The following is a 17,976-nucleotide window of genomic DNA, read 5'->3' on the forward strand; positions in this document are numbered from 1 at the left end:
AAAAAATGGAGAATATAGAGGATGACTCCAGTGCCACTTGTTGCTCTAGAAGAGAAGGGAAGGAGTTAACTCTTTAAAATAGAAATGGAATTTCAGAGAGCAGGAAAAAGCTGGATTAGGGAGTCATTACATGTGAGTAAAGAAAGTTGTGGATGTAACTCTTAAACAAGGTGAACAGTAAGAAAGAATACAGTCCTGTATCTTACCAGTTCAAATCCAAAGCAGCCAGTATTGTATATAGCAGTGTATTCTCTTTATGAAGACCAGCCTGTGGGTTCAGTTGGTTTAACAATAAAAATGCTGAAATTACCAAACGTAAGGAAATTACTCAGCGTATTTTGTGTATAAACGTACTCATAGCTGGTCAGTGTTCTTCCCTTCTGCTGACTCTGGCAAAAAAAAAGATTCTTTCCAAGGATCTGTTGTTCTGCTCTTTGACTGGATATTTTAACAGGAAGCCGAGTGTGCTTTTCATTTAGAAGTGTCTAGAATTTTATTTAGACAGTCATGCCAACTGTAAATATTATTTTTTTAGGAACCTTCCTGCAAAACCAGCAGAAGAAGCTCAGAAACACAGGCAACAGTACGAAGAAATGGTGGTTCAAGCAAAAAAAAGAGGTGATGGAATTTCTTGTCTTCAGATTTGAAAAGTATAGGGATATTTCTAAACCTGGAATGCACTTGAGTCACTCTGTTGCTCTGTAATGTGAGGGATCTCTGCTTCCTCTCAAAGAAAGATCACTCCCAAGAAAGAGGAGCAAAGGTAGTTTTGTTGAAAAGCCCAGCTCCAAGCTGAAAAAAATGGTCCTAGAACTCAGCAGGAAATAATTTTTTAATCCATAACTCTTAAATGAGTGATTGACAAACCCACTATTTGTAGGTTTAAAAACTTAGTAATATATTGAAGTAGATTGTTGGCCGAATTAGTGAAGACTGGACTTCAAACTGCAGGATATTTGTCAGTTTCATGCTGGAAGCAGCCTGTTTGGGCCGTAGTACATAAACACATAATTTTCCACACAGGAAAATGTATGCAGTTATGTTCATTTGATAATCTCTCACTTAAAATTTACAGCTTTCTCAAGGATTTGCTCATAATTTCTCGCCTGATATTTTTTGCAGAAGTGTCTTAGTAAAACTGTACCATGAACATGAGGAAGAGGTGATGGTTGTCGTTTCTTTTGGCTGGTATTTTTGACCATCTGGGTTTTCTAATTCAAAACAAGCATTGCAATAATAGGAGATTTGGACTTGGGTTTTGCATCCAGTGGGAGCTACTGGAAATATAGTTTTCCAGCTGGTCACACCCTTGAACTGTATGAAACAGTGAAAAGGGTATGTGAACACAGGACTTAACTGCAGCAAGTGACACACTAATAGAAGTATCCTCTTGTCATCTTGAACATCATATACCTATCAGTGAAGTTCTGACTTCATGTGACTCCTGTTAAGTATATCTGCTACTGTATGTGTAGCGTAAAGGAGTTTCCCAGTTCTTTCTCTGCGTGTAGGGTGGGTGGATTGGGGAAAATGGGATGATTGTTAGGCAATGGCCAGGTCCTTGTGCTGTCTTCATTGAACTGGAGTATGTCATTCTGTCCAGATAAATACCATGACAAACCCATTTTCCCTGAAGCCACTCCAGATGAACAGCTTTGCAGGGCGATACATTGTCAAGATGTCAGGAGATCAAAGACTGTAAACACCCTCTTGTTGGTTAGAGAAAAATTGAAAGCCTGCATTTCAGCAGGCTTGCAAAGAGCTTGTGTCAGAGCTGAAAATATTATGAGGCAGTTGCTATGGTTCTGCTCAGGCACAGTTTCTGTGGGGCTTTAAAGTGGATCCATCAGGTAAAATGTGTCCATTCCAAACACCTTGTTCATGGTACTGCTGTTCTTCAGTGAGTTCTGCTTGCCAAGTGAGCACCTCCTCATACTGTAGATAGCATGTGAATGCACACCCATGTCCTGTTGTAGAGACTGCCTGCATTTGTTTAACAAATTTGCCAGTGGAAAAAGCAGTAATTGATAATGCAGGAAGAAATACTGAGTGATAATTCAAACTGCAAAGTACGTCTAAACTAGACATGAAATACATTTTCTTCTTAGTGAACTGAAGTTTTCCATTTGGTATGTGTAACATTTAGATTATCCATATGTGAAGTAGCATCAGAAATGTGGCTCTTGTGATTTCATGACAGTATACCTAAATTGTAATAGAAGAATCAAAACCAAAAAAAAAATTGTATTAATTTGGCCTGTAGTTTTGAGTCTGCCATAAGAGGGGTGGGGCTTTATTAGGAAATACTCTGACCTGTTCTACTAGGTGAGGCTGTTGACTGACTGAGGTGTTAAATCAAAGTTAATAGTGTGGTTAGATTTGAAGAGTCAAAGAAGTCATGCACTATCCAATTCTCATTGTCCCATCTGTGGAAAATGAAACTTATAGTTCCAGTTTGTTCTTTATTCACATTTGCAATCACTGCTCAGCTTGCTGTATGCTTGGGAGTTTTTCAGAATTTGAACAGTCCACTGTACTTTAGGGTGAACACAGTGTGCTTAACATGGTTGCACAGCCATGACTAACTGAATATTTAGTTTCTGGTTTTATTAACTTAGGAAGGAAATTCCTTTTTTGCAGAGCTTAAAGAAGCCCAGAAGAGAAAGAAACAACTGGAAGAACGCTGTAAACTGGAAGACAGCATTGGCAATGCAGTTTTAACTTGGAACAATGAAATCTTACCCAACTGGGAAACTATGTAAGACAGTATGTTATATTGAGTTTTAATTAAAATTGTAGTGTATATCCTGAAGAGAAGTTGCAAAGTTAAGAAGCATAAATTTTAAATGGTCTTGGAAGCTTTTGTTAGAAAATCATTCTTGAACAGCTACAAAAAAAATAAGCAACATCTTTATTTCTACAGAGTGGTTGGAAGTGATGCAGTGCTGAGTCTTATTACTTGTCTTTAATGAAAGCTCAAGATACTCAGAAACTGTGAAGCACTGAGGAGTGATCTGTGGTAGAGAATGTAAAAGCATAAGGCATAGTACTTGAACATTCATTTATCAGAAATGAGCTTTCCTTGACTGAGCTGTTAGTGTAATATCAGTGTAGATTGAGGTATGTGAATGGTTTATGAAGCCTCTTTAATTCTAGAATGGTATATATGCTGGGATAATCAAATGATGGAAAAGAGAAATAGGGGAAAAAGTTATTTATATTAAGTGCTAGAAGATTTCCTTCAAAGACATGGCACAGCCAGTTGATAAAATACCTTGGTGATCCTTGCCAGTCATCTTAAAAGAACCAGCCCCCAGTGCTCCAAATACAACCACCACAACATAAGCCATAAACCAACAACACTCAGAACTCCAATTGGCTTAACAATTGAATTCAGTTATCCTGAGAATATGTATTAAAAAGACAGACAGAATTTGTTGGAAAATGTGTTTCTGGAGAACTGAGGTGTAATAAACTAAGTCTAAAGAAATTGTTGATTTACATGTTTGTCTTTAGTATTTGAAGACGCATCTGTTATGGTTGCTGTAAAAATTGGGCCACCTTTTCCTTTATTGGTTTATAAATTCAGAAGTTCCCCAATGTATTTGCTGTTTTACATTTTAATTTTCAGAATCTGCTGAAGGATAAATGGATTGTTGTGGTTTTACCACTTTTCATTCGTGCTTAGGTGCTATTTTGTTTCTCCTCCTCCTGGGCTCCCAGATTGCTGAATGTCAGCTGCATCCATTTCAAAGCCTGTTTAAGACATTTAAAATGTCTTTCAAGCTCCCACCTAAAAGTTAATCCTTGTCACATCTTTGTGGATTTTTCCAGAGGCACAGAACTGCAAAGATATGTGGGAAGCTGCATGTCTTTGCACAGCAGGGTGATGGCAGAGGGCAGACTTTCATATCTTGTTCCTGTATTTAGTCTTGTATGGAGCTGTCCAGTCTTTAGCATAGGCAGTGGCATAGGTGTGGAATTCCTTTCCATTTGTTTACTTTTCCCCTATGATTTTTGCTAATCAAGTGTGGCTGCAGATTATGTGTATTGTGTTTGCTGTGCTTCTGTCAATATAAAGCCATTACGTTGGAAAGAAAAAAGATTTCCTTTGCAGTTCAAAGCAAAATAGTACTAAAGAATGTGCAAATTGTATTTTACTTCTTGGGCCATTGATGTTCATTTTGGTTTGAATCCCATCAGCAGTGATAGGATATTTGCAATTCAGCTGGCAAGGAAATGTTTCTTAGAATGACCTGTTTTACTTTGAGCAGGTGTTGTTCGCGTAAAGTGCGAGAGCTGTGGTGGCAGGGCATTCCTCCGAGCGTGAGAGGCAAAGTCTGGAGCTTGGCCATTGGAAACGAGTTAAACATCACCCATGGTGAGGCTGCTGCTATCTCACAGAGTGAAATAGCAAGGGGACATTCTTGTACCTGTTGTGGTGTGGGTGTGAGGAAATGTTATCTAGTTATGCTTTTTTTGTGCTGCTTTGATGTGTTTTGTTCAAAAATAGAGTGTCTTTTAATCTTGTAGCTGTTCTAGGACTGCTGCTGTGAATTGTTTCTGAGTATTGCTGTCACTGTGTCTTGCTTTGATGTTGGATGGAGATGGTCAGAACTAATGACTCAATTTTTTTTTCTTTTTGAAACATAAGATTGTTAATTTTGAAATGCCTATGAGTATGTGTATAGTGTATTTCCTTTGATTTGAAGTAAGACAACAGGTTTGTAAGAGATTAACAGACCCCTGGCAAGATTTGTACTTCGATTTTTGAGAGTAGAAATAATCTATTACTTCTGAGTACAGAAAAATTCAGCTCTGAAAGACTAACTTATGTTATTAATTCCAACATGGAAATGGGATAGACTGCCTGTACTCCTGCTGTATTGTGCTGCTTTTCTGTGCATTGCTTAGTTACTTTGGGTATAGTTCTTACATAATTTGCTAGACTTTCCTAATTATCCATTCGGACTGTCATTTTGAACATCAGTGTTCTGCAAGAAAAAGCAAATATTTGAATGTAAAATGCAGTTTAGATTGCCTTTCCTTTTCACTTAATGTGAAGTTACAGGTGAGGGGAACACATCTTTCAACACTGTAACCCAGCTGGAAGTTCTGCTGCTGTTAATGCCTAGGGCAGCATTGTCCATGTGGTGGGTGGTTAGTGGACATGAGCATGTGCTACAGTGTATAAAATATAGTGAATATATATATATATGTATGTATATATAAAATAGTGAACTTGGTTTTGTGTTTTTCTTTCTCCAGAACTGTATGATATTTGCCTGGCTCGTGCCAAAGAGAAGTGGCGATCACTTAGTACAGGAGGGCCTGAAGTAGAATGTGAAGGTATGCTTTTTGTAAATGATTTCTGCTGTGTTATAGAATAAGACATTTTGTAAACTAGTTCCTTAAAATAAAATCACATATTTTAAACAAACACACAAAAAAATTTAAAAAATATCAGCTTTAAAGTTGTGTTCTGGTAAAAAGAAAATGTCTTTTTGTGAAAGCCAGGAATAGCTGTATTTTTCTCAATGAAATTCTGGTGTTGTACAAAAGTGTTGTACACACTTGTTCAAGTTTTTTTATAAGTAATCTCTGGGTACAGTTCTTACTTTGATGCAAATTTGTAGGAAAACTACAAATAGTAGATGGGGATTATCACTGGAATTGGGACACCAAAATACTTTTCTGCATCTATAGTTTTGGGATTGCAATTCAGGTTAGAGCAGAAAATTGCATTCTAGTCCCTTATTGCAACTTTGAGCTCAAGTCATTGGTGTGCTTCAGAGAGCAGCAGGGTTTTTTTTGCAGATGAAGTAGTTTGAGGTTTACTAATTGGAAGAGTTGACTGTTTTTGAGAGATTAGGCAGCTACATGCAAATGATTGAAATTGCCTTCAGTAAGTAATTATACTGAAGGGAGAAAAAAAAAGACAACATTACATACTGGCATTTATAAGCAGAAAAATATTTTTGATTGGAAATTCCCACTTTGTTCCCTTGAGATTGTTTATATCTTAAATAAGATAACACCTAGTATGTTTCCAGCTTCCTCTTGCACTTTATTTTCTGGGGTGTAGATACTCATGTGATTGATGCTCATTGCCTATTGACAGCTTGCTCAGTAAACAGCAGTAGGTAATTCCCAACTATACAGAACAGACAGAATACCAGTAAGACATCTTGATACCAGAATGAAGGCTAATGCTATAGAAATGTACTTGATGCAGGATCTGTTTCAGTTATGGAGAGGGTATTATAGTATCAGTTACAAGATCTACAAAGGCTAAATAAACATGAAGCTGAAAGGAGAGTAATAGAGATAGGTGGCATCCATCACAGGCTGCTGCTTTAGCACTTCCCTCTTCCACCACAGCTTTTTCACAGAAGCAGCTACCTCAGGATCCACTGGGAAGCCTTGTTGGTGATGAGGGGTCACAATTAACAGGCTTGTATCTGTCCAATGATTTGTCAGCAGATACACAAAAAGTGCCTGACCTGCCTTGCCCTGTATCTTTCCCTACTTCACTTCAAAACATATTGAGGGTCACTGGGCACTGGAGGGTTGCTCGAGGTCAGCATGTACTTTCTGCTTAGCCTGTCTGCTGAATGTGGGAATTTGTTCTGTCTGTAGCCTTATTCCCTAGCATTCACATCAAAAGGTGCAAAAGGTAAACCTTGCTGGAAAATAAAAACAAGAGCGAATGTTTGTAATAAATGTATTAAAACTTTGGCTTTTGCAGATGCTGGTTTTTCTGCAGCTGACAGAGAAGCAAGCTTGGAGTTAATAAAATTGGATATCTCAAGAACATTTCCTAGTCTCTGTATATTCCAACAAGTAAGCAATGTTAACTTTTGTCTTGATATGTCAAAGAAATTAGGTTTACATAATCTGGCCTGTCCCTTGGTTGGAACAGGCTGTAGAGTTCTGAATGAGCACACATCTTGAGAGGATAAAGTTCCTAGAGATTTTGGAAAACTAGAAATAATCTAGAGGAGAGTAACATCAAGGTGCATACAAAACCCCAAACTGTTTGGTAATCACTGTGATTTATCTAACATAGTTCATGCTGGTTTCTGTCTGATGAAGTGATGCAGGTGAGTGTTCCAAAGTCAGTGAATGAACATTGCTGGTTATAAATATACAGTGAGAGAGAACATCTCAAACAAATGGGACTGGTTGGCCTTTTTTGTTTTGAGGCAAAACTGATTTAGCTTGTATGGTTTTAGTGTGCTTTAGTGACTCAGGTTAATCAGTTTTTGTACTTCTATGCACAGATTTCAGCAGCCCTCTAAAAGGTTTAGATTGTGATAAATCAACATTTTTACGCAAAATCTTCTCTCTTTGGACATTCTCAGTGATTTACAGTACTCAGTGCAAGATATGGCAGCTGTTAATAGTCAGCAATGTGAAATTCTTTTTAGCTGTACATGTCCTTCTCAATATGCTCTTTCTGTGTTATGGCATATTGCTGTTTTGACTGTTTTCTTCATGATTGACTTTTGCCTCCAGTCTCAGAGACAATTATGTGGTTTGCATTATTGTTCTGTGTCCTTAGCACCATTGCCAGAGTGCTGTTGAGCTGTAAGGAATCTCTTAGGCTTGCCTTCCTATTGTATAAGTATTTAATATGTAATCAATGTATTGGATGAACTGTTTGTATTTATAATAAATGGGGTTTGGAGAGTTATTTCATTCTGTTAAAGCTAAAATTATTTGGAATAGTTCAGCTGTTCTAAGCTACATTGGGAAAGAGTATTACTGCTACTTTGTCAGCAGTAATAGAGACCATCTGTAGCACTGAAGGTTTTTTAACATGCTTGTTGTATAATCAGGTGTATTGTGCTGGTTTTGTTTAATTATAGGGTGGTCCTTACCATGACACTTTGCACAGTATTTTAGGAGCCTATACTTGTTACAGACCTGATGTAGGCTATGTAAGTAAAGAATTTATTTTTTTCAGGGTGGGGAGGGAGATGTTATTAGGGGGAGGAAGGATTTTATTAATTAGTCATTTTTAGACCTGTATTAATTGATTTGGGGGGGGTGGTTGTGTGCTTTTTTCTATTCCTGTACATGCTTGAGAAGTGTGTATAACATTTATTTTGCTGGATTTAAACTTTTTACAGGTTAAGTAATTGGAAAATCCATATTTGTACTGAAAAGTACATAATTTGAAAATTGGAATCCAAGACAAGGTGTAGTTATGTCCTTATTATCAGTACCAATCTTACTGAGACTGCTGTTGAATTGAAATGATTGTTATTTCTGTCCCTTAGCACTGTGAGTTTCTGGACCAGTCTCTAAAGCAATGCCCATTGAAGCTACTTGAGCTCAATCATAGTGTTTGAAGTAGTGATTATGAGAGGGCTGAGTGATTTCATGTAGTCTCTGTGTGCAGAGCAGAGTTATACAGAGAGGCTTATTCTTTATTGAGGAGCAGTTTTAGACAAGGCAAGTGTAGAGAGGGGACATTCCTACTTTGTAGGTAGCACATAATGCTTGGCAGGAGCTGCTGAGCATGACTGCTGGGAATGAGACAAAGGGCAGATCAGCTGCTGTGCCTCATGTGGCACAGCAACAACCTGTTGTGTTGGGAAGGAGCTTGTTCCTCAGGTTTGCAGGAATGGCAGTCACACCTTGCTCCATGTGACTCACTGTGGCAGCACTGCACCCTCGGGTGAGAGAGGTTTGCCTGGATTCCACAACAGACTTTGTAGAGAAAGGGAACAATATCAATAAAGCAAATATATAATCTTAGAATGGTTTTGTTTATCAAATGACTCAGTGCAGTTGTTTTTAACTGCTGGTAATTTATTGAAAAACAAAAGTACAGGCTTTGTCTCTAGGGTTCAAGTTCAGCTTTCCTTAAATAAGGATCTAGATGACCCATCTTTGAAACACCTAATTGTTAAAAAAATCTTTATTCTGTATATTTGAAAGTGTTGTCAACCTAGCCTATCCTAGGAGTTCAACTTGGAGCCTTTGAAAGAAGACAACATGGGAATTGTTAACTTCCATGCACTGAACATGTGATATCAAGGGGCATGTGGGTTAAAAAGTCCTACTTTTCTGAACATTTCTCAAGATGCAGCAGCTCAATGAGTGCATCAAATACTAGTGAGCACAAGGACAAAATGAGGCAATATAATAGAATTACTGCTAAAGAGTAACTCTTCTCCTTTCTTCAGGTGCAGGGCATGTCATTCATAGCAGCTGTATTGATCTTGAACTTGGATACTGCAGATGCCTTCATTGCTTTTTCTAACCTTTTAAATAAGCCCTGTCAGATGGCATTTTTCCGTGTGGACCATGGCCTTGTAAGTATGCAAAAAACCATGTAATCAACGTGCTGTGGATAATGTGTAGGAAAAGTTAAAAAAATTATGATTTCAGTGGCTTGGAAAAGAAATCAGAATTTGTTTTAAATCACCACACTTTATAACAAAAAACCTCCAAAACACGTATGCATAATCCCTCAAAAAAGTCAAACCAAAGATCACCCTATCAATCTTTTTGAAAAAGACATGTGAATGAAATTGTTGAGTAGCTATTTTATGATGCTCAGAGAATAGTTATGAGAATATTACTGTAGGTGGTTCTCAACAATGCTGCAGTTGAAAGCTGAAAGCACCTTAATGAAAGTGTCTTGAAAGCACTTTTTATCAGAGGCTAATAGGTTGCTAAAAACAGACTATTGCAGGGAGAACCAGGTTTTCCATATCTTCCTGTAGCAGCTGTGTGTGAGTCCCAGAGGCTGCTTTTCAGAGAAAGAAACCTCTCACCCCCCAAGTTTTCACTGGGAGCTGATTCCCTTACTTTTTCTAGAGTCTCTAAAATTCCATGTCAGCAGGTGCACTAGCAAAATAAGGCACAGCTCCTCAGATGTGGTTTTAATTTACTTTAAAGGTATTTTTGTGTAAAATATATGGCATTCTGTATTTCTTTCTCATCTCTTAGCACTATTAAAATAGGATCTGCCTCTTAAGAGTTCAAATGCAAGAGAATGAGTGATGACAACAGTCACTGTTGTGGTTTAAAAAGTAGACACTAGAAATCTTATCAGTATTCCTGATGGAAAAGTATTCCCTGTTCAGTCCCTGAATTTCATCAGTTGTAAATACCATGGGAAAATGTGCCCCAGGGCAGCCAGCATTGCTAGGAGCAGTATCAGCTATCTCCATTACAGTCCTTGGAAAAGGAGGACATGCTCATGCATTCAGTGTGTAAATATGGTTTTTGTGAAGATGGTTTTGGAATTGAATTGGATAGAATTAGATAAATATTTTTTTAGCTGAGCTAGTGGGGTTTGCAGTTCTTTCAGATAGTGCTGTTCAGTTCTGTTAGCCTGGCCAAATAGGGACTATGGGATAACTGTGTGCTTTCAGAGGGCAGAGATGGTGGTACATGAAATATTAATGTCATGAAAGCAAACCCATGATTTAACAACACAAAGAAAATGTCATCTAATATTTCAAAGGGACTAGTGACACTTGAGTTAGACAGTTTTTGCTTTCTCTGGTGAACATACTAATCTGCAGTCTACCCTCATCTTTTTGTGTCAGCTTAATAAGCAAATGCTGATTTTTTTTGTATAGTAAATTAACAAAAAATAATACCAGCATAAGCTAGTTGTGTGAATAATAGTAATTTATACAGGTTTATCTTGACTTCCTTTGTTGGTTAATTTTATTAAATATATATTTTTATTACCACTAAGGAAAAGTCTTGTTAAATGTTGATTTGATCAAAATACTACTTGTACTGCTGCCCACATTGCCATCAATAGAAATGACTGTAGCAGTTATGTGTAAGGTCCTGCCTCTGCAGTACTTTTGAAAGTAGGAACTTCAGTACAAGTGTCTTATAGTGGTGCCAGCAGATTATTTTGAAAGTAGCACTGTGTGATGCATTACCTGATTCCTTTATACTCACAGGTCTCATAGGTGCTTGGATTTCATGCATTTAAAAATCCACACTAGGGAGCTGATTCAGGGGTACAGTTCTCTAAAGTGGGTTCCTGGATTTCTGGTGTCATGTTTGACCTGAAGCTGTTTTTGAGTAACTGACAGTTCAGAGATTCCAGTGGCTTCAGTTATTTCTCTAGCATGCACCCATCTCTGTTTTACTGAAAGCCTCATACTGACTACCAGGCTCAGGTGTTTATTTGTCACTGTTAATGAAAGTAGTCCATCATCTGTCATTCAGAGGAAATGGGAAATATTTCTGGGGAAAAGTATGCTGTTGCAAGTCATACTTTGAAGAAATGACAGCCTTTCTTTATTGCTTTTATTGGGATTTGTGTTACTGAATCATTCAAGGACTGTGCTTAGCTTTCCTCCCTATAGTATTAGGGACAGTGATTAAATAATCTTTTGGTTTTGACTCTTGCTTGAATTAGAAAATATTTTTAGCATGTTCTCTGTTAATAAATTTGACTAAATACTTGAATTCTAAGATAGCATAAAAGTCTTTTTGTTAAAAGCAATGAAGTTGAGGGGTTATGATGTCAGAGAGTTACAAACTGTTTCTCTTGCATAGATGTTTTTTCCCAGTCTTTGAATTTTTTGTGTGAAACTCATATCTTCCTTTTTGCAAAAGAAATGCCTATTATCTAAATGTAGAATGTATGGTGTTATGTTGGTATTAGACTATTAGAATAGCTTTGGTATTAGATTATGATTTATGACTGGAATATACTGGACTCTTCACTGTTGCTGTGGAGTATTAACATTATTTTAGTTTTGTATTTCATTATGTTCCATTGGGTCTTGGATTTTATTCAGTACAATATTAAATTACTGCCACAAGCATAAAACACCATTCTGTTATAATTATTTTGAGAAATCAGCCAAAAACTTCCCTCCTGCTGGTATTTTTCTTTCCAAAGGAAGCTGGCCAAGACCCAAAGAAAATGTTACATTGTTTAGTATGAGGATCATATATAGAGTGGATCTTAAACTCTTAGTGCTTGCAGATGCTGCCTTTTATGTAAATGCTTAGCTGTTTATAGTATCATGTAATTCATTGATCCTATTTTTGAAGGGTGTTAATCCTACAACAGAAAATACATTTAAGCTTATTAATAACACAGCTAACTGCTTGTTTTCTCCCTGTTATATTTTCCCAGATGTTGACTTACTTTGCTGCATTTGAGGTATTCTTTGAAGAAAATCTGCCAAAGTTATTTGCCCACTTCAAAAAAAATAACTTAACTCCAGACATCTATCTAATTGATTGGTAAGACTTGAAAGAGTAATTACTGATTTGTGTGGTATGCAGCTCCATGTCAGTGTTCATGACAGAAATGGGAACATTCTTACCTGGTTTAATTTTGTTCTAAGATAGAGGCTTTATTTTTTGTTCAGTACTTGAGTTGTCAATCCAAATCATTGCCACTTACTTCTGTGATGTTTAACATTTGCCTAACCTTTATTACTGTACTTGTGTTAAGTTGGAAGCTTGTTTTGAAATAATGCTGACCTTCTGAGAAAATTTGTCTGTTGCATGTGCAGGTGTCTACTAGGGTTGTCTATTCAGAAAATATTTCCAGTCTTGCATTTGAAATGTATACTTTGTCCTGCACAGACTGGGAAAAGTGTAATTAAAACATGTGTCCATACAACATAAAACTCAAAGCTACAGAAAAGCTATTCCACTCAGCAGATGGGCAATTAGAGTCTTTTTATTAGATGAAACTGTCTTTCCTTTCAGTTCTAGTATAATCAGAAGATTTTCCTTAGAGAGGAAAAAAAACAAAGATCTTATTTGCACTTTTGCCAAATTTCAGTGAGGTATTATGCACTCCACATTGAGCGCTTGCATTTGTGCCTGTGAGACCTTGGTTTGGGGCAGTTAAAAAGTCTCTTTTCAGATAGACTTGATTGTCAGTTTTGGGATGACATGGAAGATTTTTTTGTGAAAAATTGGTTTGCCCTTACATTGTTGACAATTTCTTCTGTTCTCAGGTATCTGACAAATACCTTAAGTAAGAGAATAAATTCCCAGTGGTAACATTGGGATTTTTTCCCTGAGATTAATAAACTGTTCTTCTGGAACAGCTTATTTTTCTGGAAAATATTTGTAGTGTTAATGTGATTTTACCTGAAGGTCTTTGGCAGTACCCTGTTCTTTAAGACCAGTCTTTTTTTTTTCCTGCAGATGCAGGAAAGCCCTTCTTGTTGTCCTTAATGTCCTTTGGTTGATTCAGCTCCATCCAAATGGACTTCTTGTGCTGCCTTTGCTTGATTTGCATGGTTTGTATGTGCCTGTTGCACAGAGGGTGGTGTAACTTATACAAACCATGGGCTTTGTGACTTGGCTGTTACACTGGGATTAAATTTTAATGCATCATGTGTAGGGGAATTGTTGGGAATTGTAATGAACAGGCTCATTTCTCCCAACATTTAATGGAAGAAATACCATGGGAAAGAATTTGTGACTGAAGGCTGACAGTATTAAACTGAAGTAGATCTGTGCACAGAGAATAGAAAAAGTACTCGGATAAGACAGAAGGGAAGAAAGAGAGCAGAGGCTGGTGTGTTCAGTGATAAGAGGAAAGATGTTGAAATTGTATGCCTGGGTGTTGTGAAACCCTGTGTGGAGAAAGCAATTGAATAAAAGGGACATCAGAATAAGATGACATGTAAACATACATGTGGGAGAGTAACTGGAAGGACAACACTGAAATCACCAGGATATTGTATTTTTAATGGACAATAATGTCAATAGCAGTCCAGAAATTATGTCAGCCTGTTATATGATGATGTCCCCTTGCCAGCAGGGACACAGACTAGGCAGAGTTTTTAATGCTGTCTTCACTTTGGTATTTAATGATGATGATGATGTGCTTTGGGAGTCTCAGAGCCCTGAGCTGGAAGACCATGGCTGTGAGGATGATAAACTTCCATTTGACCCTGAACTTGTGGGATTTGCTGTTCCAGCCTGATGGGATTCATGCAAGAGCTGGCAGATATCATCATGAGATCTCTCTCAATGATTTTTGAACAGTCATGGCAATCTGGAGAGGTTCTGTTTTTCTGGAAGCTGGTTAGCATTGTCCTGATTTTCAGGAAACAAAAGGCCTGTCAGAGTCACTACAGTGACTGGTAAAATTATGGAGCCATAAGGTTATTCTGGAACATATTGAAAGACACCTGGAGGATAGCACAGCCAGCTGTGCTTTCACGAGGTGAAAGCCCTGCTTCACAAATTTATTTTCCTTTTATGACAAGGTTACCCACCTAGTTGGGTAGATGTGATATTTTTAGACTTCACTAAAGATTTTGATAGCATCTCACAGTAACCTCTCCAGATTCTGCAGCTAGGATGGAGCAATCCTGGATGTACAGACAGAATGGGGGATGAGATGCTGGAAAGCAGCACCATAGAAAAGGACCTGGGGGTCCTGGTCAGTGGCAAGTTGAGTGTGAATCAGCCAGGAGGGCCAGCCCTGTCTGAAGCACATCAGGCCCAGCATTGCCAGCCAGGCAAGGGAGGGGATTGTCCTGCTCTGCACTGGGGCAGCCTCACCTCGAGTGTTGGGGGCAGTTTTGGGCACCACAATATAAAAACCATAGTTAACTATTAGAGACTGTGTAAAGGAGAGCAATAAGGATGGTGAATGGCTTTAGAGGAAGCTGTGTGAGGAGTAGCTGAGGTTACTTGGTCTGGTCAGCCTGGAGGAGACTGAGGGGAGACCTCACTGCAGTTACAGCTTCCCTGTGAGAAGAGGAGGGGCAGGCACTGATCTCTTCTCTGTGGCAACAGTGCATGAAGCTGTGAAATTCAAACTAAATATTAGGAAAAGATTCTTCTTCCCAGAGGGTGGCTGGGCACTGGCACAGGCTCCCCAGGAAAGTGGTCAGAGCACCAAGCCTGGCAGAGTTCAAGAAGCTTTCAGGCAATGCTCTCAGGCACATGGTGTGATCCTCCAGGTGGCTCCTGTGCAGGACCAGGAACTGGGCTCAATAATCTTTGTGGGTCCTTTCCAACTCAGGGTATTCTGTGATACTGTGGATTACTAATTGGATATGATGCTGTCATAAATAAGGTGATTGCTCTGTAGGAGGAACTAAAATTGGGCATCCTCATGGTACAGGCATGTTAATATCATGCTATTGTTTAACTTCACGCTGTAAAGAAGAAATCCTAAGAAACAGTACCAGCAATTAGAGATTTAGGAAAAAATACTGTTTTGACAGAAGATTGAAGGTTTACATTCCCTTCAGTAATTTTGCTTTGATAGAATACTCTTTATTTATATTTATATTTCTTGAGTAAACATTTACGTGATTAGTTGTTTTCTCTTAGTACATATATAGGGGAAAAACCCAATACAAAACCAAAACAAACCAAAAGGAAAAATGACTGACTTGTGAGTGAAGAACTGAAGTGATGACATCTGTGTTGAAGTGCTCTTGAAGTCTTGAGGCATATCAGATCCTCCTTTTGTTACCTCTCTGGGTGTCAAGAGCACTTGAAAGAGAAGTCAGTGAGGAGTGACTGTGGATGATACTTCTCAAGGTCTTTGCATCAGTGAACTGATGATTAACATTTCTTGCTGACTACCTGCATCCATATTCAAGCTGTTTATTTTAATTCCAAGGACAATTTACTGTGTTCCTTCCCATCCCTAGAGAGTTACAGCACTGATCATGCACAGGAATGTAGGCTCTTTGAGATAGACCTGCCCAATACTGTATTAAACTTTTTCACACTTGTCTTGAACTACACAGCTCATACCACTCTGTCCTTAATTTTATTAGACTGTAAAGGTTGTATGTGTGTAAAACTTACATATTTTACTTAAATATAGGTGTGATGGTATTCATATATGTGTGTGTGTGTGCATACCTATACATACATTCTACTTCAAAATACTTTGATCCTGTAGGAAGCAGATTTAGATTTTTTTTTCTTTAAATTCCCACTAAGAGTGTGGCTGCAGTGTATTTAAAGTCAGGGAAGAATATGGTACAACATTGCTTTGAGTAGGCAGACCTTTTGCATGTAGGTAAAAATCTCTGTGAAACAGCCTTGCTCTGACATTACTTTTATTTAAATGAACATTTGTTCTGAGTTCCAAAGGGGATCCCTGCTGCTATTCCAGTGTCTGGTGTGGTTACTGTGCAGGCATGTGTGCAGTAAATCTCTGCTGCTGCCAGCTCTGGGTGGCTCCAGAAGCCAGTGCTGCACAGACCAGTTGCTGGGAAACCTTCCTGCTCCTTCCACAATTAAAATGGAGACAACTAGTCTGCTTTGTGCTTCTTCCTGTCACCTGTGCTGCAGGGAACAGCAGTAAAATTGGTGTGCTTAAATCATTTTTGAAGAGATATGTTGCAAGAAAAAGAAATGCTGTAGGTGGACCCAGCTGTGCAGGTTTTCTTGGAGCTGGTAGAGGACTTAGGGAGGAAAGCCTCCCTGCCAGTTTAGTTCCACTGCTGCCTTCTATGATGGGAAAACTCCAAGAGCTGAGTAGTTTAATTAAAGGTACTGTGACATGATTATTGGGGTACACCTGCCACAGGTAAGGCATCTCATTTAAAAAGGACCCATGTGCTCTAAGCCTAAACTCCAACTGATAAATCTTGTAGAAAGAATTCAAAAACTATACAGGGTTTTACTTTTTTTTGGTGAGTATAAAGAGGATCAAGTGTGAAAAAGCCATAAAGAACAATGTGGAGTCAGGTTCACAAAGAACAGAGGGGAAATAGTGTGTCTGAATAGCCCAGTTTTGGCCTCTCATTCTGTCAGCTGATGTTCTGCAGGCTCTTGTGAGCAGAGTGGAATGTGGATTTGCCAAGGACACATGCTGTCTATTTATGGCCTGCTGCTGCTATGCAAACACCTCTTTATCCCTACTCAGGAAAAGGGTTTTGGCAATAATTATAGCCAAGGGCTGTGTTTGTACTGATGGATTGATCAGTGGTTCTTTAGTACTACATGGAGTGTGATTGTGCTCCCTGAACACGAAGTTTCTATTGACACCATGTGCTTGTTAGGATAGAGGTCCAAGCCACTTTGTGTGGCCATTTTTAGCGGGCTTCCTTCCATACACTTATACAGTAAAGTATGTATAAGTTTGTTTTCTGTTACTTTGAGAAAAGCATAGTCTGTGCCCCCCAGAAAATGTTCTCTTGCAGTCAGCATTAAATTTCTTTTCCAAATAAGAAATTAAACACTTGTACTTTTTTTTTTAGACTGTAATGATTTTTAAATTTACAGCTATGGGAAAGGAATGTGTAGTGCAAGAATACATAAGATCTGATTTGCATCAATGATGTGTGTGAGTTCCCAATCCAAAATCTGTCCTGTCTGCATTGCTCTTGCTGATATCTTATAAAGACTTTTTAATTAGAAAGAAAAGAGGAAAAGGAAGGGGAGGAAGAAAAAGCTAAGGGAAGAAGGATGGAGCTTGTTATTATCATGGTAGCAGTGCTTTGCTTTCTTGATGACTTTATGGTCACATGCTTTTGCTGTGAGCAGCAAACCAGCCAGGCCTTCATCTACCTCAAAGTACCCTTTCATCAGAAACAGGGCCAGGGAGGAGCCTCTGGTGCTGCTTCTCTTTCTCTTCCAACCAGAGAAAGGCCAGGAGCCTGCATTGCTGACACTGGACATCTCTGTGTGAGTTTAGCTGTGATGCCTGTGCCTGCGACACAGCACGTTGCAGGAGAGCTGCAGACAGAAGGCACCCTGCAGAACAGTGACAGCAGGTCATGTGCAAGGAGTGCCAGTGCTGCTGGAAGATGCTGCTGGAACTGCCTCAGTCTGGCAGCTGCTTTATTACCCCAGTAAATTCCAGCAGAGTTTCAACCAGTAGCTCAGATGTCTAATAAAAATGTCTTTCAGTAGGAAATGTTTGAAAGGATGAAATGCTGTATCTGTTCTAGGAATCTAAGCAGTGATTCCTACTGGCCTTTCACTGCTTATTCTAGGGGGCCTAGTCTCTGCTGTTAGGTCTTGATG

General features: G+C 38.6%; 1 protein-coding gene across 3 annotated transcripts in view; it reads left to right on the forward strand.

Annotated features, from left to right (window-relative positions):
• Positions 1-17,976, forward strand: part of TBC1D14 (TBC1 domain family member 14) — a 64,661-nt gene that overhangs the window by 39,735 nt on the left and 6,950 nt on the right. For all 3 annotated transcript variants that reach the window (XM_054633373.2, XM_077177743.1, XM_077177744.1), the window contains 8 exons: positions 536-618; positions 2,641-2,758; positions 4,275-4,381; positions 5,269-5,349; positions 6,749-6,843; positions 7,872-7,943; positions 9,198-9,326; positions 12,137-12,246. In XM_054633373.2, coding sequence (XP_054489348.2) covers positions 536-618; positions 2,641-2,758; positions 4,275-4,381; positions 5,269-5,349; positions 6,749-6,843; positions 7,872-7,943; positions 9,198-9,326; positions 12,137-12,246 — 795 coding nt within the window. The remainder of the gene's footprint in view (positions 1-535; positions 619-2,640; positions 2,759-4,274; positions 4,382-5,268; positions 5,350-6,748; positions 6,844-7,871; positions 7,944-9,197; positions 9,327-12,136; positions 12,247-17,976) is intronic.

This window comes from Agelaius phoeniceus, chromosome 4 (genome assembly GCF_051311805.1).
Source record: "Agelaius phoeniceus isolate bAgePho1 chromosome 4, bAgePho1.hap1, whole genome shotgun sequence".
In the NCBI taxonomy this organism is placed as follows: domain Eukaryota; kingdom Metazoa; phylum Chordata; class Aves; order Passeriformes; family Icteridae; genus Agelaius; species Agelaius phoeniceus.